We start from the raw sequence: 24,478 nt of genomic DNA, 5'->3' as shown, positions 1-24,478 counted from the left end.
ACCTGCATTGTCACTTTCAGAGAACTATGAACTTTCCTGAAATGTCCCTTTGTGTATCAACCCTACTGAAATCCCTGCTTTTGACTCTGAATCCACTATTAGTGTTTGAAATATGTTCAGTTCTGGTTGCCTTATTATAGGAAGGATGTGGAAGCTTTAAAAGGGGGCAGAGGAAACTTACTGCATTGCTGCCTGTATTGGAGAGTATATCTATGAGAATAGGTTGAGTAGGCTATGACTTTTTGGAGAGGAGGAGGAGGAGGACAAGTGATTTGATAGAGGTGTACAAGATGATAAAAGGCATAGATAGAGTGGACAGCCAAAGACTTTTTCCCTGAGCAGAAATTGCTAATAGAACTTATTTAATAGCCAGAACTTTTTAAGCTGTTTGGATTAAAGTATGGGGGGGGAGGTCAGAACTAGTTTTGTTTTGTACAGTGGTAGGTTTGTGGAACTCACTGCCAGGTGTGGTGGTAGTCAGATATGTTAAGGACATTTAAGAGACTCAGATAGGCACATGGATGAAAGAAAAAAAGATATGTTAAGGCAGATGGGAGAGGGAAGGGTTTGATTGATCTTGAAGTAAGTTAAAGGGTTGACCTAACATTGTGGACCAAAAGGCCTATAGTGTGTTGTATTGTTCTATGAAATTCCAAAATTCATTACCTTACACTTGCCTGGATAAAATTCCATCTTCAACTGTTCTGTTCAAATTTCCATCTGCTCTATGTTCTGCCCTATCTGTTCACAGTTCCATTATCTACTACTCCACCAATTTGGTTTTTTTAGCAGACTTAACAACGCACCCATACTCTCATCCAAGACGTATATGAATGGAGGGTTATATAGGAATATATATTATATAAGTGAGAGTAAGCGTTCAGCACTGACTAGAAGGGCTGAGATGGCCATTTTCCGTGCTGTAATTGTTATATACATAAATGACAAATAACAGTTCCAATACAAACCCCTGCAGTACACCACTAGTCACAGATTTTCAGTTACAGTTGGAATTTCCCATCGGCTTCAAAAGGGCAACAATTATACCAGTGCCCAAGAGGAGTACTGTGAGCTGCCTTAATGACTGTCATCCAGTAGCACACACATCTATGAAGATGAAATTATTTGAGAGGTTGGTCATGGTCAGATTCAACTCCTGCCTCAGCAAGGACCCGACCCACTGCAATTTGCCTATTGCTGTAGTAGGTCTACAGCAGATGCAATCTGTGGCTCTTCGCACAGTCTTAGATCACCTGGACAATACAAACACCTATGTCAGGACACTGCTCATTGACTATAGCTTGGTGGAATACCATCATTCCTACAGTCCTGATTGATAAACTACAGAACCTCAATCCTAACCAGAAGACCTGGAGTCTGAGGAGATTCACAACTTGGACCACTCTACACACATTGTGTGTCTTGAATTTTAGGGTCAGAAACCATGGGGTCTGCTTATCCACTTACTTACTAAATCCACTGCAGTTAAAATTTACAATGGTGCTAGAAAGTTTGGGAACCCTGTATATAAAAAATAAATCTCTTTCTGCATAAATATGACCTAAATGTGATCAGATTTTCACACAAGTCCAAAAACTAGATAAAGAGAACCCAATTAAATAAATAATTTTAAAAAACCACGTTATACATGTTCATTCATTTAGTGAGGAAAATTATCCAATATTACATGTATTTGTTGGGAAAAGTATGGGGGTAATGCCTTCTATAAAAGCTATTTGGAGTCGGGTGTTCCAATCAATGAAACAAGATTAGAGGGGTGGGTTGTAGAGGTGACCTGCCCTATTAAAAAAATACACACAAGTCAGGTTACTGCCAGAGCATGTTCTCCTCAAGAAAGATCTGTTTATGTACACCATGCCTCAATCAAAACAACTTCCAAATGACCTTAAAAGAGGAATTGTAGAGATGCATGAAGCTGAAAAAGACTACAGAAGCATTTCTAAAGAGCTGAGTGTTCGTCAGTCCACAGTAAGGGAAATTATCTACAAATGGAGGAAATTCAGTATTGTTGCTACACTCCCTAGGAGTGGGTGCCCTGCGAAGATCACACCAAGAGCACAACATGCAATGCTGAAGGAGGTGAAAAAGAACCCAAGGGTAACAGCACAAGACCTGCAGAAATCTCTAGAATTTGCTAAGGTCTCTGTTCATGTGTCTGCTATAAGAAAACACTGAATGGTGTTCCTGGAAGCACACCACAGAGGAAACCATGGCTCTCCAAATATAAAACATTAATGTACATCTCAAGTTTGCGAAAAACCACCTGGATGTTCCACAACACTTCTGGGACAATGTTCTGTGGACAAATGAGACAAAAGTTGAACTTTTTGGCAGAAATGCCCATTGCTATGTTTGGAGGAAAATAGGGTACTCCACACCAACACCAAAATCTCATCACAACTGTGAAGCATAGTGGAAGGAGCATCATGGTCTGCCTCAGAGGCCTGGACAGCTTGCAATTGTTGAGGGAACAATAAATTCAAAATTGTATCGAGATATTTTACAGGAAAATGTCAGGCTAGCAGTCTGTCACCTGAAGCTTAACAGAAGTTGGATAATGCAACAAGACAATGATCCGAAAGACAAGAGTAAATCACCACAGATTGGTTTAAAAAGATGAAAATTCATGTTTTGGAATAGCTGAGTCAAAGTCCTGACCTTGATCCTATAGAAATGTTGTGGAAGGACTTGAAGCAAGTAGTTCATGCAAGGAAGCCACCAACATCCCAGAGTTGAAGTAGTTTTGTAAGGAGGAATGGCCTAAAATTCCTCCAAGCTGAAGTGCAGGACTGATCAACAGTTACTGGAAATGTTTGGTCGAAGTTATTGTGGTACAGGTGGGGGGTGGTCACACCAGTTACTGAAAGCAAGCTGTCACATACTACTTCTGACAAATACGTGTAATAGTGAATCATTTTTCTCAATAAATAAATAATTGAACAAATCTCATGTTTCTTGTGTTATTTATTTAATTGGGTTCTCTTTAGTTTTCGTAGTTGTGTGAGGATCTGATCACATTTTAGATCATGTTTAGGTAGCAATAGAGAAAATTCTGCAGGATTGTATATGACACTCTTTGAGAGCATTGGTGCAGGCTCTTATAGAGGCTTTTTTCCTGGTGGCTGATCAGGCATAGCTATACAAGAAACTGAATCCATGCAATGTCATGAGATACTAGTGGTCTCTATTGGTTTACTTTCTGAATTGCCAAGGAGTTGTATGATGTAATATGATTTTGGGGAAAATTTTATTCAGCTTTTGCCTCTGTTTTGCAGGTGTTTCTTCATTGCTCAGTCCTATGTGCTCGTAAAAAAATGGAGTGAAGCTCTGGTCCTATATGAGCGAGTCCTTAAATACACCTCGGAGGCACAGACCCAAACTGCCAAATTGCCGAGTATTTTACAGGTACAATTTGCCAAATCCATAAAGACTCTCCACAGACAGTTTCTAGTGTTGATTTGGACTTGAAATGCGTTTTTAACCACTCTTTTTATAATTAAATTGTACTGGTCAAGGTCAGAACTACATTAAAATTGTTTTTTATTATTTTGTCTGGAGATATTTTTATGATTGAATAGTTAACACCAAAGCATTCAAGGCTTTTGTAATAATTGGCTGTTTTTTTTGCTCATGTTTTAATGTACCTTGATGCGTGTAGCCATACGCTATCTGAGTCAAGTGTAACGGTACAATCCTATTCGATCTGTTCTAAGAATAGTATTTGTAAATGACAGTCAAATGTTCACTGTTTTTATTGTAGTGGAAATGGTGTTTGCAAGAATGTCATAAAACAAATCACAGAAAATGCTGTTTGAAATGTAATAATAATTGGACAGGATTTACTGGAGTAATGGTATGCCACTTTTGTGCAGGATCTTCCTGATGTCAAAGAACTAGCTGCACGAGTGAATGCTGAGAAATACTCTGTACAGGCAGCTGCTATTTTAGGTGAGTGTGTTAATATGATTAAGTTGGTGCTCAGTTAAGTATGATGAATATTTACTTTAGAGCTGCAAGTAGCATTTATGTATATGTGCAAGCCATGTGGGGCACAGTTGTTAAATCTATGTTTACAATAGTGTTTGAGAAGTGGTTCCCGTGGGCAGTGGAATTTCTCTGATTTGTACAGGTGTGTATTTGCAATTTTATGTAATGAAGAAACTACTGCTAGTTTAGCTCAGTAGTTTTGGAGAGTTAATGAGGTTATTCATTAGATTTAAAGGGCAGAGAGCTTGGAGAACCTTTGGATAAGACATTCAACCAGTTAAGTATTAGGACCAGCAAGTCTTTTTCACGCTGGGCATAATTCATTAATTACAAGGCATTGTCTATTCTTGACTTAATCTGAAGCAAGGGCATACTGTTTGCAGTAACAACATACAGGCTTGCCAGAGTAAAACTTATGATTATATCCTGTTCACTGTCAAGACCTGCTTCCACATTCTAATATTAGTTTTCTCAAATCATCTGCAGAAGTCCTTATTGGTGAAGAACCCTCCCTGCAGTTGACTGATCAGAGTATTTTTAGTTCTGTTCATAAATATCTTCTGACTGTTAAGTATTTTGATCCTCCTCCATTATTTCCACATCTGTCCTACCCTGATTATTTCTTTAATGATACAACGCAAAGTAGGCTTTTCCAATCTCTCTCTAAAGGTGCTGCCTGGCTTGTTGAATTTTTCTGGCACGTTCTGGACTCGTGTTCCATTGCTCTTAGCTGGAAATTGCCTTGGACCTCTTATTTTAAAAAAAATGTGAGGTCACCAGACAGAATAAAAGAAAAGCAGAGCAACATAGAAAATAGGTGCAGGAGTAGGCCATTCGGCCCTTCGAGCCTGCACCGCCATTCAGTATGATCATGGCTGATCATCCAACTCAGAACCCTGTACCTGCTTTCTCTCCATACTCCCTGATCCCTTTAGCCACAAGGGCCATATCTAACTCCTGCTCAAATATAGCCAATGAACTGGCCTCAACCGTTTCCTGTGGCAGAAAATTCCACAGATTCACCACTCTCTGTGTGAAGAAGTTTTTCCTCATCTCTGTCCTAAAAGGCCTCCCCTTTATCCTTAAACTGTGACCCCTCGTTCTGGACTTCCCCAACATCGGAAACAATCTTCCTGCATCTAGCCTGCCTAATCCCTTTAGAATTTTATACGTTTCAATAAGATCCCCCCTCAATCTTCTAAATTCCAGTGAGTATAAGCCTAATCAATCCAGTCTTTCTTCATATGAAAGTCCTGTCATCCCAGGAATCAATCTGGTGAACCTTCTTTGTACTCCCTCTATGGCAAGAATGTCTTTCCTCAGATTAGGGGACCAAAACTGCACACAATATTCTCGGTGCAGTCTCACCAAGGCCTTGTACAACTGCAGTAGAACCTCCCTGCTCCTGTACTCGAATCCCCTTGCTATGAATGCCAACATACCATTTGCCTTTTTCACCGCCTGCTGTACCTGCATGCCCACTTTCAATGACTGGTGTACAATGACACCCAGGTCTCGTTGCACCTCCCCTTTTCCTAATCGGCCACCATTCAGATAATAATCTGTTTTCCTGTTCTTGCAACCAAAGTGGATAACCTCACATTTATCCACATTAAATTGCATCTGCCATGTATTTGCCCACTCACCTAACCTATCCAAGTCACCCTGCATCCTCTTAGCATCCTCCTCGCAGCTAACACTGCCGCCCAGCTTTGTGTCATCCGTAAACTTGGAGATGCTGCATTTAATTCCCTCGTCTAAATCATTAATATATATTGTAAACAACTGAGGTCCCAGCACTGAGCCTTGCGGTACCCCACTAGTCACCGCCTGCCAATCTGAAAAGGTCCCGTTTATTCTCACTCTTTGCTTCCTGTTTGCCAACCAATTCTCTATCCACATCAATACCATACCCCCAATACCGTGTGCTTTAAGTTTGCACACTAATCTCCTGTGTGGGACCTTGTCAAAAGCCTTTTGAAAATCCAAATATACCACATCCACTGGTTCTCCCCTATTCACTCTACTAGTTACATCCTCAAAAAATTCTATAAGATTCATCAGACATGATTTTCCTTTCACAAATCCATGCTGACTTTGTCTGATGATTTCACCTCTTTCCAAATGTGCTGTTATCACATCTTTGATAACCGACTCTAGCATTTTCCCCACCACTGATGTCAGGCTAACCGGTCTATAATTCCCCAGTTTCTCTCTCCCTCCTTTTTTTTAAAAAGTGGGGTTACATTAGCCACCCTCCAATCCTCAGGAACTAATCCAGAATCTAAGGAGTTTTGAAAAATTATCACTAATGCATCCACTTTTTCTTGGGCTACTTCCTTAAGCACTCTGGGATGCAGACCATCTGGCCCTGGGGATTTATCTGCCTTTAATCCCTTCAGTCTACCTAACACCACTTCCCTACTAACATGTATTTCCCTCAGTTCCTCTATCTCACTAGACCCTCGGTCCCCTACTATTTCCGGAAGATTATTTATGTCCTCCTTAGTGAAGACAGAACCAAAGTAGTTATTCAATTGGTCTGCCATGTTCTTGTTCCCCATGATCAATTCACCTGTTTCTGACTGTAAGAGACCTACATTTGTCTTAACAAATCTTTTTCTTTTCACATATCTATAAAAGCTTTTACAGTCAGTTTTTATGTTCCCTGCCAGCTTTCTCTTACAATCTTTTTTCCCTTTCCTAATTAAGCCCTTTGTCCTCCTCTGCTGGACTCTGAACTTCTCCCAGTCCTCAGGTCAGCAGAAGATGCTGGAGGAACTCAGTGGCACCTGTGAAGGACTTTGGACAGTATTTAAGGTCTGATAGTTCAGATGAAAGTCTTGACCCATTTCCCTCCTCACATGCTGTCTAGCCCACTGAGTTCTTCCACTGTTTTTTGTTACAAATTCCAGCATCTCGATATCTTTTATCTCCAAAATAGTTTTTTGTAATGGTGAGAGTTTGAAAGGTGTTGGTGTTCAAAGGAATCTTGGTGTCTATATAGAAACAAGCACAATACAGGCCCTCTGGCCCACGAAGTTGTGCCGAACATGTCCCTACCTTAGAGATTACTAGGGTTACCCATAGCCCTCTATTTTTCTAAACTCCATGTGCCTATCCAAAAGTCTCTTAAAAGACCCTCGCCTCCACCACTTTGCGTTTATAAAAAAAAAACAACAAACAAACAAACAACTTACCCGTGACATCTCCTCCGTACCTACTCCCAAGCACCTTAAACCTGTGGCCTCTTGTGGCAGCCATTTCAGCCCTGGGGAAAAGCCTCTGACTATGCACATGATCAATGCCTCTCATCATCTTGTACACCTCTATCAGGTCACCTCTCATCATCTGTCGCTCCAAGGAGAAAAGACTGAGTTCACTCAACCTGTCCACATAAGGCATGCCCCCCAATCCAGACAACATTCTTGTCAATCTCCTCTGCACCCTTTCTATGGCTTCCACATCCTTCCTGCAGTGAGGCAACCAGAACGGAGCACAGTACTCCAAGTGGGGTCTGACCAGGGTCCTATAGAGCTGCAACATTACCTCTCAGCTCCTAAACTCAATTCCACAATTGATGAAGGCCAATACGTGAATCACTGAAAATGTTCAAGCAGGTACATGGATCTGTATTGCTGGAGAATTACAGTTCTACAGTAACGATGTCATATTGAATTCATATGTGGCCCTGATGGGATCTACACCTAGAATATTACTTGTTTTAAGATGATTAAAAAAACTTGTGGGAACACAGCAGGTCTATCTGGTTTGAGTTTACTTTATTTACAAATCTTCTCAACTTAAGGAGCAACATTCTCAGGCCAGAGGCATTGCAGTCAGGCTGATTCCTTGGTGGTGGGTTTTCTCCTTTCGAGCTGGGATTAAGCAGCTAGGGGCTGTAATCTCTAGAGTTGAAAAGAATAAAGTTGATCACATTGAAGCATGCAAAAATCTTATGGAGCTTGATATGGTAGATGCAGGGATAATATTTCCCAGGATTGAGTGTCTAGAACCATCATCACAAAATAAGAGTTTGGCCATTCAGGAGAGAGGTGGGAGAAGTTCTTTACTCAGTTGGCAGTGAATCTGCAGAATTCTATATCTAAGGAGCCACGGAGGCTCAGTGACTCCGTATATTCGAGGTGAGATTGATGTTTATTTGTATTAAAGTAATCAGGAAGGGTGGAATACCCTGTTCCTATTTATTTTCTAAACTTCTTTAGAATTTATTTTCCAAATTTTTCTAAATTTATTTTCTAAACTTCTGGACAATTGAGCCTTGTTCCAGGGAAGGTGGGACCTGTTCCGACGGGATGGGTTGCACCTGAACTGGAGGGGTCTAACATCCTTTCAGGAAGGTTTCGTATTGCTGCTCCGGGGGGTATAAACTAGATTTGCAGGGGGAGGGGAACCAGAGTGTTAGAGCAGATAGTGAGGTGCAGGAGGATAAAGATCAAGCGAGAGCTGCAAGTATAGTGCATGGAGTGAAGCCAGATCTAACATATAAAGAGGCTTTGAGGAAAGAGAAGCAGAATAAAGGGTGTAAATGTAGTAACGCAGAAGGGCTAAAGTGTGTGTACTTCAATGCAAGAAGCATCAGGAACAAAGGTGATGAACTGAGAGCTTGGATACATACTTGGAATTATGATGTAGTGGCCATTACAGAGACTTGGCTGGCACCAGGGCAGGAATAGATTCTCAATACTCCTGGATTTCAGTGCTTTAAAAGGGATGGGGGTGGGGGAAGGGGAGGAGGGGTGGCATTACTGGTGAGGGATACTATTACAGCTACAGAAGGGGTGAGTAATGTAGCAGGATCCTCTTTTGAGTCAGTATGGATAGAAATCAGGAACAGGAAGGGAGCAGTTACTCTACTGGGGGTATTCTATAGGCCCCCTGGTAGCAGCAGAGATACCGAGGAGCAGATTGGGATGTAGAGTTTGGAAAGGTGCACAAATAACAGGGTTGTTATCATGGGTGACTTTAACTTCCCTAGTATTCATTGGCACCTGATTAGTTCCAGTGGTTTAGACAGGGCAGAGTTTGTTAAGTGTGTCCAGGATGATTCCTGTCACAGTATGTTGAGTGGCCGACTAGGGGGAATGCCATACTAGATCTAGTATTAGGTGACGAACCGGGTCAGGTCACAGATCTCTCAGTGGGTGAGCATCTGGGGGACAGTGACCACCACTCCCTGGCCTGTAGCATTATCATGGAAAAGGATAGAATCAGAGAGGACAGGAAAATTTTTAATTGGGAAGGGCAAATTATGAGGCTAGAACTTGCAGGTGTAAATTGGGGTGATGTTTTTGCAGGGAAATGTACTATGGATATGTGGTTGATGTTTAGGGATCTCTTACAGGATGTTAGGGATAAATTTGTCCCAGTGAGGAAGATAAAGAATGGTAGGGTGAATGAACCATGAGTGACAAGTGAGGTGGAAAATCTAGTCAGGTGAAGAAGGCAGCGTACATGAGGTTTAGGAAGCAGGGATCAGATGGGTCTATTAAGGAATATAGGGTAGCAAGCAAGGAGCTTAAGGGGCTGAGGAGAGCAAGAGGGGGGCACGAGAAGGCATTGGCGATAGGGTAAAGGAACACCCCAAGGCATTCTTCAATTATGTGAAGAACAAAAGGTTGACAGGAGTGAAGATAGGACCAATTAGAGATAAAGGTGGGAAGATGTGCCTGGAGGCTGTGGAAGTGAACGAAGTCCTCAATGAGGAGAAGCACCATCGACGCTTCGGGCTGAGACCCTTCGTCAGGACAAAGGGTCTTGGCCCGATACGTCGACAGTGCTTCTCCTTATAGATGCTGCCTGACCTGCTGCGTTCCACCAGCATTTTGTCTGTGTTGCTTGAATTTCCAGCATCTGCAGATTTCCTCGTGAAGTCCTCAACGAATACTTCTCTTCGGTATTCACCAATGAGAGGGAGCTTGATGACAGTAAGGACAATATGAGTGAGGTTGAAGTTCTGGAGCATGTTGATATTAAGGGAGAGGAGGTGTTGGAGTTGTTAAAATACATTAGGGCAGATAAGTCCCCGGAGCTGACAGAATATTCCCCAGGCTGCTCCACGAGGTGAGGGAAGAGATTGCTGAGACACTGGCTAGGATCTTTATGTCCTCATTGTCCACGGGAATGGTACTGGAGGATTGGAGTGGATGTTGTCCCTTTGTTCAAAAAAGGTAGTAAGGATAGTCCGGGTAATTATAGACCAGTGAGCCTTACGTCTGTGGTGGGAAAGCTGTTGGAAAAGATTCTTAGGGATAAGATCTATGGGCATTTAGAGAATCATGGTCTGATCAGGGACAGTCAGCATGGCTTTGTGAAGGGCAGATCGTGTCTAACAAGCCTGATAGAGACCTTTGAGGAGGTGACTAGGCATATAGATGAGGGTAGTGCAGTGGATGTGATCTACATGGATTTTAGTAAGGCATTCGAAAAGGTTCCACACGGTAGGCTTATTAAGAAGGTCAGAAGGCACGGGATCCAGGGAAGTTTGGCTAGGTGGATTCAGAACTGGCTTGCCTGCAGAAGGCAGAGGGTCTTGGTGGAGGGAGTACATTCAGATTGGAGGGTTGTGACTAGTGATGTCCCACAAGGATTGGTTCTGGGACCTGTACTTTTCATGATTTTTATTAACGACCTGTATGTGGGGGTAGAAGGGTGGGTTGGCAAGTTTGCAAGCGACACAAAGGTTGGTAGTGTTGTGGATAGTGTTGAGAATTGTCGAAGATTGCAGGGAGACATTGATAGGATGCAGAAGTGGGCTGAGAAGTGGCAGATGGAGTTCAACCTGGAGAAATGTGAGGTGGTACACTTTGGAAGGACAAACTCCAAGGCAGAGTACAAAGTAAATGGCAGGATACTTGGTAGAGTGGAGGAGCAGAGGGATCTGGGGGTACATGTCCACAGATCCCTGAAAGTTGCCTCACAGGTAGATAGGGTAGTTAAGAAAGCTTATGGGGTGTTAGCTTTCCTAAGTCAAGGGATAGAGTTTAAGAGTCACAAGGTATTAATGCAGCTCTCTAAAACTCTGGTTAGGCCACACTTGGAGTACTTTGTCAGGTTCTTGTCGCCTCACTATAGGAAGGATGTGGAAGCATTGGAAAGGGTACAGAGGAGATTTACCAGGATGCTGCCTGGTTTAGAGAGTATACATTATGATCAGAGATTAAGGGAGCTAGGACTTTACTCTTTGGAGAGGAGGAGGATGAGAGGAGACGTGATAGAGGTATAAACAACCAGCGCCTCTTCCCCAGCGCACCATTGCTCAATACAAGAGGACGTGGCTTTAAGGTAAGGCGTGAGAAGTTCAAGGGGGATATTAGAGGAAGGTTTTTTACTCAGAGTGGTTTGTGCGTGTAATGCACTGCTTGAGTCAGTGGTGGAGGCAGATACACTAGTGAAATTTAAGAGACTACTAGACAGGTATTTGGAGGAATTTAAGGTGGGGTGTTTTATGGAAGGCAGGGTTTAAGGGTCAGCACAACATTGTGGGCCAAAGGGTCTGTACTGTGCTGTACTATTCTATGTTCTTTCATTCAAAACTATACTACGAGCATCCTTTCTCGCTCCAGGTTTCATTTGTTGTCCCTGTTCTCACATACGTTGATTTCCAAGTGTGGTCGTCCCTCATTTCTAAAGTTCTTAACCTGCTTTAAAATATTTTATGACATTGTTCCTCCCTTTCTGTATCGCCTCTTCTATCCCAGCCACACTTGGCTCTCTGCACTTTTCCAAATCTGGCATGTTGCACATCTGAGATGGTTTCACTATTAGAATTTGTGACTGCAGGGCTTGGCCTTCCTTAAAGTTCCTTGTCACTGAACATTATAATGGAGTTGTTTGCAGAATGTAATGGGAGTTTTAGCTTTATGTAATAATGAAAAGAGTGAGAGTTCCTGACTGACTGCATAATGAAAAAAGTAATTAATTCTGAGTGAAAGAATAACTGGAATTTGCACTCGGCATCAAAGGGTAACTGAAATGTCAGTATTATCGGAGGGAACATCTAGATGTTTTAGATAATGTACTACCAGAAATATTGCCACAGTATATTATGTAGCTGATATTTTCTTTACTGTGTGCCTGTTAGAGGGTGTTGTGACGCCTTGTACCCTTATCTTTCCCTATGCCACCCAGACACTGAGGACATTGCTGAGAATGTATCACAGCATCAGGTCAAAGATAATAAGGTATGGAATTTCTTCTGTTTTTCCTGCACTAGTATGAAAAGTCATGAAATCAAAAGTTATTTCATTAAAATTAACTGAATCAGGTGTTTGGCACAGAATGGCATTAATGGAAGACTGATACAAATCTATTTAGTCTGTTTTAAAATTAAAATTGGTAGGTTCTGTTGTGATCCCTTGGTGATGGTTAATACTATGTATTATTTATTCATTGGTGGACTAAAGTTTAATTTGGGGGCACAAATTTAAGACCTTCATAACATTTCCAAGGGGTCACTCTGCAACTGTATGTAGGATCCTTACGTGGCTTATCAGCGGCGACAACAGGGCTCTACAAACTAAATGAAAGTACAGAAGGGATAAGTGGAGCAGCCACTGTCGGGAGTAGGCCAGTAGCAAGAGTAGAAGCGACAGGCTTTAGCTAGGAAGAGCTGTCGGCTCTGTGTAAAACGTCTATAAGGTTTCCTTTTTGTTTTGTTTCTCTCTTACTGTACCATTTATATGGCTGTGGTGTGCTCTTTGTGTCGGATGTTGGAGAACCGGGAGACCCAGAGTCTCCTGGGGAACTACATCTGCGTGAAATGCATCTGGCTGCGGCTCCTTGAAGACCGTGTTAGGGATCTGGAGCAGCAAGCCTTCTCGGCTTTTTCGGGAGAGCGAGGATATAATTGATCAAAGTTCCAGGGAGGTAGTTACCCCGAAGTTGCAGGAGGTGAGTAGCTGTGTGACTGTCAGGAGACATGGAAATAGGCAGTTAGAAAAGAGCAGAGCACCCCTGTGGCCATTCCCCTCAGAAACAAGTATACTGCTTTGGATACTTTTGTGGGGGATGACCTCCCAGGAGAATGCCATGGAGACCGGGTTACAGGCACTGAGCATGGATCTATTGTACAGAAGGAAAATAGAAGAAGGAAGCAGTAGTGATAAGGGACTCAACAGTGAGGGGAACAGACAGGAGATTCTGTGGGCATGAACAGGACACCCAAATGGTATGTTGCCTGCCAGGTGCCAGGGTCAGGGATTGTCTCAGATTGTGCCCACAACATTTTGGAGAGGGAGGGGGAGCCAGATGCCTTGGTACATATTGGTATCAATGACATAGGAAGGAAAAGCAATGAGGTCCTGAAAAGAGAATTTAGAGAGCCAGATAGAAAGCTGAGAAGCAGGTCCTCCCAGGTAGTAATTTCTGGATTGCTACCTGTGCCATGTGTCAGTAAGGGTAAAAACAGGATGATTTGGCAGATAAATGCGTGGCTGAGAAGCTGGTGCAGGGGGCAGGGCTTCAGGTTATTGGATGATTGGGATCACTTCTGGGGGAGGTAAAACCTGTTCAAAAGTGAAATGTTTCACCTGAACCCGAGGGAGGGCAATATTCTCGTGGGAACTGGAAATGGACTCAGGATAGGATAGATGGTAAAAAAAAAGTAAAGATAGTGTCCAGTCAGATTGTCAGGAAGGACAGGCAGGTGATGGGACTTAGTTGCAGCCAACAGGCTGAGTATCAAATCATATGGGATGCAGAATCAGAAAGGACAGCAAATACGGTACTCAAGATGTTGTATCTAAATGCGTGTAGTATGAGAAATAAGGTGGATGATCGTGTTGCAATATGACAGATTGCCAGGTATGATTTTGCGGCCATCACTGAATTGTGGCTGAAGGATCGTTATAGTTGGGAGCTGAATGTTCAAGGTTACACGTTATATTGGAGGGACAGAAAGGTAGGCAGAGGGGGTGGTGTGGCTCTATTGGTAAAGAATGGCATCAAATCAGCAGAAAGATATGACATAGGATCAGAAGATGTTGGTTCCTTGTGAGTTGAGTTTAGAAACTGCAAGTGTAAAAGGACGTTGATGGCAGTTATATACAGGCCTCCCAACAGTGGCTGGGAGGTGGACCACAGATTACAACAGGAAATAGAAAAGTCAAGTCAAAAGGGCAATGTTATGATAGTCATGAGCGATTTTAACATGCAGGTTGATTGGGAAAATTAGGTTGGTAATGGATCTCAAGAGAGTTTGTTGAATGCCTAAGAGAATTTTTTTTTTTTTTTAGAGTAGTTTGTCATTGAGCCTACTATGGGTTCAGCTGTACTGGATTGAGTGTTACGTAATGAACCGAAGGCGATTAGGGTGCTGAAGGTAAAAGAACCCTTATGATCACAATATGATTGAGTTCAACTTGAAATTTGATAGGCAGAAAGTAAAGCCTGATGCAGCAAAATTTCAGTGACAGCCTAGTGCATCAGTAGTTGTGAACTTCCTGTGGTTCAGGACATTTACAAAGACAGGTGTGTAAAAAGGGCCCATAGAATCATTGGGGACCCATGTCAGCCCAATCACAATCCATGCCGGCTGCTACCATCCAGAGAACGGTTCTACAGCATAAAAGTCAGGACCAGCAGGCTCCGGGGCAGCTTCTTCCACCAGGCCATCAGACTGATTAACTCGCACTGATTTGTGTGTATTCTGTGTTACATTGACTGTTCTTTTTATTATAAATTAATATAAATTACTATGATTGCACCTTGCTCGTTTAGATGGAGACGTAATGTAAAGATTTTTACTCATGTATGTGAAAGATGTAAGAAATAAAGTCAATTCAAGTACAAAAGATAAAGGGGATGCAGTAGATGTTGTATATTTGGACTTTGACAAGGTGCCATACATGAGACTGCTTACCAAGTTACGAGCATATGGTATTACAGGAAAGTTGCTACATGGTTAGAGCATTGGCTGATTGGTAGAAGGCAGCAAGTGGGAATAAAAGGATCCTTTTCTGGTTGGCTGCCAGTGAATAGTAGTGTTCCGCTGGGACCATTTCTTTTTATGCTGTTTATAAATGTTTTAGATGATGGAATAGATGGTTTTGTTGCTAAGTTTGCAGATGTCACAATATTGTTGAAGGGGCAGGTATTGCTGAGGAAACAGGATGCAGAAGGACAGATTAGGAAAATGGGCAAGAAAGTGGCAAATGAAATACAATGTTGGAAAATGCACGGTCATCCACTTTGGTAGTAGAAATAAGTGTGCAGACTAATTTCTAAATGGGAGAAAATCCAGGCATCTGAGATGCAAAGGAACTTGGGAGTCCTTGTGCAGAGCACCCTAAAGGTTAGCTTGCAGGTTGAGTCGGTGGTAAGGAAGGCAATGCCATGTTAGCATTCATTTCAAGAGGTTGAGGATACAAGAGCAAGGATGTAATGCTGAGGCTTTATAAGGCACTGGTGAGGCCTCACCTTGAGTACTGTGAACAGTTTTAGACTCCTCAATTTAGAAAAGATGTGCTGACATTGGAAAGGGTACAGAGGAGGTTCACAAGGATGATTCCAGGGTTATCGTATGAGGAACATTTGGTGGCTCTGGGTCTGTACTTGTTGGAATTCAGAAGGATGAGGGGAGATCTCATTGAAAGGCCTAGACAGAGTGGGTGTGGAAAGGATGATTCCCATGGTGGGAGAGTCTTGGACAAGAGAACACAGCCTCAAAAGAGAGGGGTGCCCTTTTAAAACAGAAATGCAGAGAAATTTCTTTAGCCAAAGGCTGATGAATTTGTGGAATTTGTTGCCACCTGCATCTGTGGAGGCCAGGTTGTTTGTTGGGTATATTCAAGGCAGAGATTGGTAGGTTCTTGATTCAACATGGCATCAAAGGTTTATGGGGAGAAGGCCGGGAATTGGGGTTAAGGAAAAGATTTAAAAAAAGGATCAGTCATGATTGAATGGTGGAGCAGACTCAATGGGCCTGATGGCCTAATTCTGCTCCTATGTCTTACAAAGATCATAGCAGAGCAATGAGCAAGGATTTGCCATGTCTGCAATAATGTAGTAAAGTCATTTCCATGATGTAGTTGTCATATTCCTGATATGTTCCAAGTACTCTTTGTTAATTGGTTTATGAAGACTGATTAAGGGGATTGAAACTTGTTTGGTCTCGAGCAAAGAGGAGCAGAATTTTACTGGTTTGTTTCTATACAATTGATAAAACTGTACAGTAGTCCCTATACTGAGGTATATATAGGACCCACTTGGAGTACTGTGCTCAGTTCTGGTCGCCTCACTGCAGGAAGGATGTGGAAGCCATAGAAAGGGTGCAGAGGAGATTAACAAGGATGTTGCCTGGATTGGGGAGCATGCCTTATGAGAATAGGTTGAGTCAACTCGGCCTTTTCTCCTTGGAGCGAAGGAGGATGAGAGGTGACCTGATAGAGGTGTTCAAGATGATGAGAGGCATTGATCATGTGGATAGTCAGGGCTGAAATGGTTGCCACAAGAGGACACAGGTTTAAGGTGCTGGGGAGTAGGTACAGAGGAGATGTCAGGGGTAAGTTTTTCACTTGGAGAGTGGTGATTGCGTGGAATAGGCTGCCGGCAACTGTGGTGGAGGCGCATACGATAGGGTCTTTTAAGAGGCTTTTAGATAGGTACATGGAGCTTAGTAAAATAGAGGGCTATGGGTAAACCTAGTCATTCCTAAGGTAGGGAGATGTTCGGCACATCTTTGTGGGCCGAAGGGTCTGTATTGTGCTGTAGGTTTTCTATGTTTCTATTTCCCCTTCAGAAGTTAGATCCACTCAGCCAGGATTGTATGAAATCCATCTGGTAGGATCTTGTATAAAACAGTTGTAATCATTTTAAATGAAATGTGTGGCACTAAACTATCCAAGCTTGCAGCTCTAACACCATTATAGCAAGGATCAAGTCGTCAGCTTACATTGGGAATTTAATCTTTCTGGCTTAGTTTTGACTCTCTAAAACCATTGGGTGAGATGTGCATTGTTATTCAGGTAATGAATTTCCAATCTTACGTTGCTGGTTTTGTGGACCATATGCCAAAACTGGAATTGGTTTATTACCATTGCGTGTACTGAGTTAAGAGGAAAATTTTAATTTTACAGCCTTCCATGCAGATCATTTCAAATCATAAGCCCATTGAAGTAGTACAAAGGGGAAAACACTAACAAGATACAGTATTTTGTGCTACAGGTACAGAGGAGGTGCAGTACAAGTAGATAATAAGGACATGACTAGGCAGATTGTGAGGTCAAGATTTCATCATAATATACGTGGTTAAATGAGGTTCTTCTCCCCCTACCTCAAGCAAAAAAAAGTGATTTAAATTATGAACTGTGGTGGACATTGAGGCAGCAGCCATATGAGGAGACAGGAAGGTCTAAAATGAAGATCAGCAGCTAGTTACCTATTGGCACAATATCTTTTTGTGAAATGAGTTGTTTCATATTTATCATTTGCCAGTCTTTGCAATAGGGACTCGATTACTCTCAAACTTTCCCCGTCTCCTACAATATTTATCAGATTATAAAACCCACTCTAATAAAAATTCCTCTCATAGTTTTTGTGCCAAATATATTATGCAACCTGTTGCAAATCTGTGTCAGATAAGTGCCTTGTACTGAACCATACATACTCCACATTGATCAACACTGAGTTTATTGATCAGAGCCAAGGAGTGCAGTGGCACAGATGTTACTGCTGCTGGCTCTCAGTTCCAGAGCTTCGATGCAGTTTGTGGTGTTTGCATGTTCTACCCATTTCCACCAGATGCTTTGGTTTCCTCCCACATCAGGCAGCAGGAGAGTTTAAAAAGCGAACAGATTGAGAAGGGGCGGTCATTTCTTCGGTAGTTTGAACGGGGCACGACTCTGCAAGCGCATGAAAGTCGGCCCGTGAAGCAGCGGGAGAGTTTAAAAAGCGAGCAGATTAACGGAGCGGGCGACTAAGTAGTGGGAGACAGAGTAGGAAGGCTTTGGCTCGAGAGGCTTCGGCGAGCAAAGGCTGAGGATGAGCTTGATCCAGTGAGGTAAAGCCGGGTAAGCTCCTTTAATAACTCTAATTAACTTAGGAGTAGGTAATGGAGGCAGCAGTTAGGGCAGTCGAGTACTCCGTTTGCAGTATCAGAATGAGCAGAGCACCCCTGTGGCTGTTCCCATCAATAATAAGTATACCGTTTTGGATACTGTTGGTGGGGACGACCTACCAGGGACAAATTGCAGTGGTTGCGTCTCTGGCACCGAGACTGGACCCTCAGCTCAGAAGGGAAGGAGGGAAAAGATGAGAGCAGTAGTGATAGGGAATTCGATAGTTAGGGGGACAGATAGAAGGTTCTGTGGAAGAGATCGAGAATCCTGGATGGTCTGTTGCCTCCCTGGTGCCAGGATCTGCGATATCTCGGATCGAGTTCTCAGTATTCTCAAGAGGGAGGGTGAGCAGCCAGATGTCGTGGTCCATGTAGGGACCAATGACATGGATAAGAAGAAGAAGGAGGTCCTGCAAGGAGAATTTAGGGAGTTAGGTGCAAAGTTGAAGGACAGGACCTCTAGGGTTGCAATCTCAGGATTGTTACCCATGCCACATGCTAGTGAGGCTAGAAATAGGAAGATAATGCAGCTAAATACGTGGCTAAGCAGTTGGTGCAGGAGGGAGAGCTTCATGTTTCTGGACAATTGGGCCTTGTTCCGGGGAAAGTGGGACCTATTCCGACGGGATGGGTTGCACATGAACTGGAGGGGCACTAACATCCTTGCGGGAAGGTTTGCTAGTGCTGCTTCGGGGGGTATAAACTAGATTTGAAGGGGGAGGGGAACCAGAGTGTTAGAGCAGATAGTGAGGTGGAGGAGGATAAAGGTCATGCGAGAGCTGCAAGTATAGTGCACGGAGTAAAGCCAGATCTAACACATAAAGAGGCTTTGAGGAATGAGAAACAGAGTAAAGGGTATAAAGGTAGTAAGGTAGAAGGGCTAAAATGTGTGTACTTCAATGCAAGAAGCATCAGGAACAAAGGTGATGAACTGAGAGCTTGGATACATACATGGAATTATGATGTAGTGGCCATTACGGAGACTTGGCTGGCACCAGGGCAGGAATGGATTCTCATATTCCTGGATTTCAGTGCTTTAAAAGGGATGGGGGGGAGGAGGGGTGGCATTACTGGTGAGGGATACTATTACAGCTACAGAAGGGGTGAGTAATGTAGCAGGATCCTCTTTTGAGTCAGTATGGGTGGAAGTTAAGAACAGGAAGGAAGCAGTTACTCTATTGGGGGTATTCTATAGGCCCCCTGGTAGCAGCAGAGATACCGAGGAACAGATTGGGAGGCAGATTTTGGAAAGGTGCAAAAATAACAGGGTTGTTATCATGAATGACTTTAACTTCCCTAATATTGATTGGCACCTGATTAGTTCCAATGGTTTAGATGGGGCAGAGTTTGTTAAGTGTGTCCAGGATGGATTCCTGTCACAGTATGTTGACAGGCCGACTGGGGTAATGCTATATTAGATCTAGTATTAGGTAACGAGCCTGGTCAGGTCATGGATCTCTCAGTGGGTGAGCATTTGGGGGACAGTGACCACTGCTCCCTGGCCTTTAACAGTATCATGGAAAAGGATAGAATCAGAGAGGACAGGAAAATTTTTAATTGAGAAAGGGCAAATTATGAGGCTATAAGGCTAGAACTTGCGGGTGTGAATTGGGATGATGTTTTTGCAGGGAAATGTACTATGGACATCTGGTCAATGCTTAGGGATCTCTTGCAGGATGATAGGATGAAGGAACCATAGGTGACAAGTGAGGTGGAGAAACTAGTCAGGTGGAAGAAGGCAGCATACGTGAAGTTTAGGATGCAAAGATCAGATGAGTCTATTGAGGAATATAGGGTAGCAAGAAAGGAGCTTAAGAAAGGGTTGAGAGTAAGAAAGGGGCATGAGAAGGCCTTGACGATTAGGGTAAAGGCATTCTTCAATTATGTGAAGAACAAAAAGTTGACAGGAGTGAAGATAGGACCGATTAGAGATAAAGGTGGGAAGATGTACCTGGAGGCGGTGGAAGTGAGTGAGGTCCTCTTCAGTATTCACCAATGAGAGGGAACGATGACAGACAATATGAGTGAGGTTGATGTTCTGGAGCATGTTGATATTAAGGGAGAAGAGGTGCTGGAGATGTTGAAATACATTAGGACAGATAAGTCCCCGGGGCCTGATGGAATATTCTCCAGGCTGATCCACGAGCTGGTGGAAGAGATTGCTCAGCCTCTGGCTAGGATCTTTATGTCCTCGTAGTCCACGGAATTGTACCGTAGGATTGGAGGGAGGTGAACATTGTCCCCTTGTTCAAAAAAGGTAGTAGGGATAGTCCGGGTAATTATAGACCAGTGAGCCTTATGTCTGTGGTGGGAAAGCTATTGGAAAAGATTCTTAGAGATAAGATCTATGGGCATTTAGAGAATCATGGTCTGATCAGGGACAGTCAGCATGGCTTTGTGAAGGGCAGATCATGCCTAACAAGCCTGATAGAGTTCTTTGAGGAGGTGACCAGGCATATAGATGAGGGTAGTGCAGTGAATGTGATCTACATGGATTTTATTAAGGCATTTGATAAGGTTCCACACGGTAGGCTTATTCAGAAAGTCAGAAGGCATGGGATACAGGGAAGTTTGGACAGGTGGATTCAGAATTGGCTTGCCTGCAGAAAGTGGTGGAGGGAGTACATTCGTATTGGAGGATTGTGACTAGTGGTGTCCCACAAGGATCTGTTCTGGGACCTCTACATTTCATGATTTTTAGTAACAACCTGGATGTGGGGTTAGAGGGGTTGGTTGGCAAGTTTGCAGACAACACAAAGGTTGGTGGTGGTGTGGATAATGTTGAGGACTGTCAAAGATTGCAGAGAGACATTGATAGGATGCAGAAGTGGCAGATGGTGTTTAACTCAGAGAAGTGTGAGGTGGTACACTTCAGAAGGACAAAGTCCAAGGCAGAGTACAAAGTAAATGGCAGGATACTTGGTAGTGTGGAGGTGCAGAGGGATCTGGGGGTACATGTCCACAGATCCCTGAAAGTTGCCTCACAGGTAGATAGGGTTGTTAAGAAAGCTCATGGAGTGTTAGCCTTCATAAGTCGAGGGATAGAGTTTAAGAGTCGCGGGGTAATGATACAGCTCTATAAAACTCTGGTTGCCTCACTATAGGAAGGATGTGGAATCATTGGAAAGGGTACAGAGGAGATTTACCAGGATGCTGCCTGGTTTACAGAGTATGGATTATGATCAGAGGTTAAGGGAGCTAGAACTTTACTCTTTAGAGAGAAGGAGGATGAGAGGAGACATGATAGAGGTATATAAGGTCTTAAGAGGAATAGATAGAGTGGACAGCCAACACCTCTTCCCCAGGGCACCACTGCTCAATACAAGAGGACATGGCTTTAAGGTAAGGGATGGGAAGTTCAAGGGGGATATTAGAGGAAGGATTTTTACTCAGAGTGGTTGGTGCGTGGAATGCACTGCCTGAGTCAGTGGTGGAGACAGATACACTAGTGAAATTTATGAGACTACTAGACAGGTATATTGAGGAATTTAAGGTGGAGGGTTATATGGGATGCAGGGTTTAAGCGTCGGCACAATGTGGGCCGAAGAGCCTGTACTGTGCCGTATTGTTCTATCTCAAAGTATTACTGGCAGTTTGATTGGTTACTGTAAATGTCCCTTGTATGGAGCAAGTGGATCAAAGGGGAGTTGAGCATGTGAGAATTGCAGGGATACAGACTGATGTGTTTGCTCCATTTGGACATGAACATAATGTGCTGAATGGCCTCCTGTATAGTTGACAACCTGGGCAACAATTCTGAATTTTCAATTGGGTTTCATCCTGAGTAAAACTCGGCAAAAGAGGTGCAAGCTACTGTCGCATTTCCAATTGCTGCTTGTTGTGGATACCTGATTGTGTGCATGTTCATGTTCTTGGTGATATCTGAAAAATGGCCTATTATTTCCATATTTCTCACAAGATAGAGGAAACCATTGAGTCTATCCTGAATTTCAAGGATTTCCATCAATTTCAGTTCCCCTTCCGTTTCCTTATAACTTGTCACAAGGAGTAGTTTTACAGTGAATCACTTAGCCTGTCAACCAGCATATCATTGAAATGTGGGAGGAAAACAAGACACCCAGAAGGAACATACACTCATAAGGAGAACGTGCAAGCTCCACACAGCTCCAAAGATCAGGATTGAACCTGGCCTGCTGGAGCTGAGGCAGCAGCACTACCCATTGTGGCATTTGTAATCACACTTGAGTAATTTCTGCTGGTAGGTGTCTGTTTCAGGAAAGAATAAAAGTTGGGGAAGCTAAATAAGTTCTGCTTTTAGTTGTGATCCAAGTAACATTCTGGATAATTTGCTGTTGCCCACCAGGACTGTTGATCTCACTAGTTCCAGCTGATCTAGATGAAGCCTGTATTTTATTGCTATCTGTGCTGATGGGGCTGTATGTGTAACTTTGTGACTTACTTTTCTTGCAGCCTCTCAGAGAGTGTTTGGATGTATTCCGCGTCGACAACTCTTTGGTCACCAAACATGCCAACCTAGTGCGGTTTCCGCCAGACTTCCAACCAATTCCCTGCAAGCCCCTGTTCTTTGACCTGGCTCTGAACCATGCAGTTTTCCCAGCATTGGAAGATAAAGTGGAACAGAAAGGACGAGGAGGCTTCACTGGTTACATCAAAGGTTTCTTTGGCTTCCGCGGCTGAAGTGTGGAAGGGATTAAAAGTCTGTATTTAACAGAAAGGTCGGTCTATTGCTGCATCTTTAGAAGCAGTTCTGATGCTTCAAATGGTGGTAGAGACAGAATATGGCACACTGAATTCAACCCTCGTGCTAGCCTCTCAAAGAACTACAGCACTGAATGCCACTTGTTTCCTATCAACTATGAACACTCCTGAGTTTATGGTGTCATTTCCTGTCAGCAAGCCAATAAATTACTAATATACAGGCTCCTCAAACTGTTTAACTATTTTTTACTCAACCAAAAATTATGCTTCACCAAACCCAGGCGGAGCCTAAGAAAAAGCAGTGAGCTAATTTTTTTTCCTCCTGCCCTTGTATGTCAATCTGATTGTGGGTGTTGGTCAGGACCAGTAGAACTTGGGGAGTGTTATTGTAAATTAGGTGATGACTCATTGTTGCACTAATTTGTTTAAAATAGCTGATTAAAAAGTGATTAAGCAGCAAGTTATCCAGATAGAGTTCAGTCAGAGAATCTTTAAAATATGTTCCATATTATTTTCTCCCTTTTCCTCCTCCTCTTTCTGCCTCACTATCACTTCCCTCCTCAACCAACAGAGCACTCAATTCACTCTTGCAGTAATCTGGCTACTATTTATGTTAATACATGCTGCATTCCATATCTATATTGGGTCTTGCAATTTAACCCTTAGTTCCACATAGACATCTTCAGGCCTTTTGTTGAGGGAGTTTGATTGTTTAAGAGAACTATGATGCTCCTAATTTCTCACCAGGTTTTAATCTGGCACTGACTCCTTGCACCAGACTCTCCATTCTTAGTGACAGTTTCTTGCTAAATTAGGTGAAGAATGTGTTCATAGTCCCATTCTTGTAAGGGTCTGGACAGAACAGTTGCCCTTTTGTCATGTATTCTTGAAGAGGAGTCACTGAAGAAATCTCAAATAAACAATTCTATGCCCACAACAATTCCCCATCCAGCTGACCAAATACCAGTCTGCAGACCGTAAATGTGCTTGTCTCTCTTTATTCTGACAGCTGCTGCATACAGACAGGAGTGAAGGTTCACCATAGTAGTTTAACATAATTATCCAGTTCTTTAAGTAGTGCTTGGTAGTAACAGGCCAGCCGAGGAAACAGTACATAAAACCAGTGTAGTGCTGGGTTATGTTCATTCATCTCTGTACCGGAACAGAGCCAATTCAGTGCCACTTATTTTTTAACCTGTTAAATTAATTTGTCACTGAAGAACTTGGTAACTATTTAATATAATCAATTCCAATGAAAACCTGGAAGAATTCCCTTTTGTTTTTAAAATATTCTACTAAGGCAAAGAAAAAGTTTAAGAGGAATGGATCTGTACACAGAGTGTATCATCAATCTTTATGTGTTTGACTGAACTGAAATTAAAATCAACAAATATTTATGTTTTCACCACCTACTTTAACCTTGGACAAAGTTACTATTAATAGATTAAATTGGAAAATGTTTTGTTTAAAAGTCTTGAAATAAACTCTTTACCAAAAAGTGTATGTTGTAACTGTGTGAAACTCGGACCTTTTGCCTTTGTTCTAGCTGAATGAATCTATGGCTCAATAGTTAGCTATCAATACTGTATGGAGATATGATGGACACTGAGGTAAACTAGACAAGACATCATACTGGCACTTCTAGCAATCATTCATCACTCCACCTGAGCAAGAAGATTACAGGTTCAAGCCCCACCTGAGACCTTGGTGCTT

General features: G+C 42.7%; 1 protein-coding gene across 1 annotated transcript in view; it reads left to right on the top strand.

Moving 5' to 3' along the window:
• The window catches only part of srp68 (signal recognition particle 68), a 68,093-nt gene extending 43,827 nt beyond the window's left edge, over positions 1–24,266 (top strand). The window contains exons 13-16 of the mRNA XM_073026668.1: positions 3,297–3,426; positions 3,894–3,969; positions 12,160–12,212; positions 22,517–24,266. Coding sequence (XP_072882769.1) covers positions 3,297–3,426; positions 3,894–3,969; positions 12,160–12,212; positions 22,517–22,744 — 487 coding nt within the window. The 3' untranslated portion in view covers positions 22,745–24,266. The remainder of the gene's footprint in view (positions 1–3,296; positions 3,427–3,893; positions 3,970–12,159; positions 12,213–22,516) is intronic.
• Positions 24,267–24,478: the final 212 nt, after the last annotated feature.

Source organism: Hemitrygon akajei, chromosome 22, assembly GCF_048418815.1.
Source record: "Hemitrygon akajei chromosome 22, sHemAka1.3, whole genome shotgun sequence".
NCBI classification, from domain to species: Eukaryota; Metazoa; Chordata; class Chondrichthyes; order Myliobatiformes; family Dasyatidae; genus Hemitrygon; species Hemitrygon akajei.
This window is presented reverse-complemented; position numbering and strand designations above follow the sequence as displayed.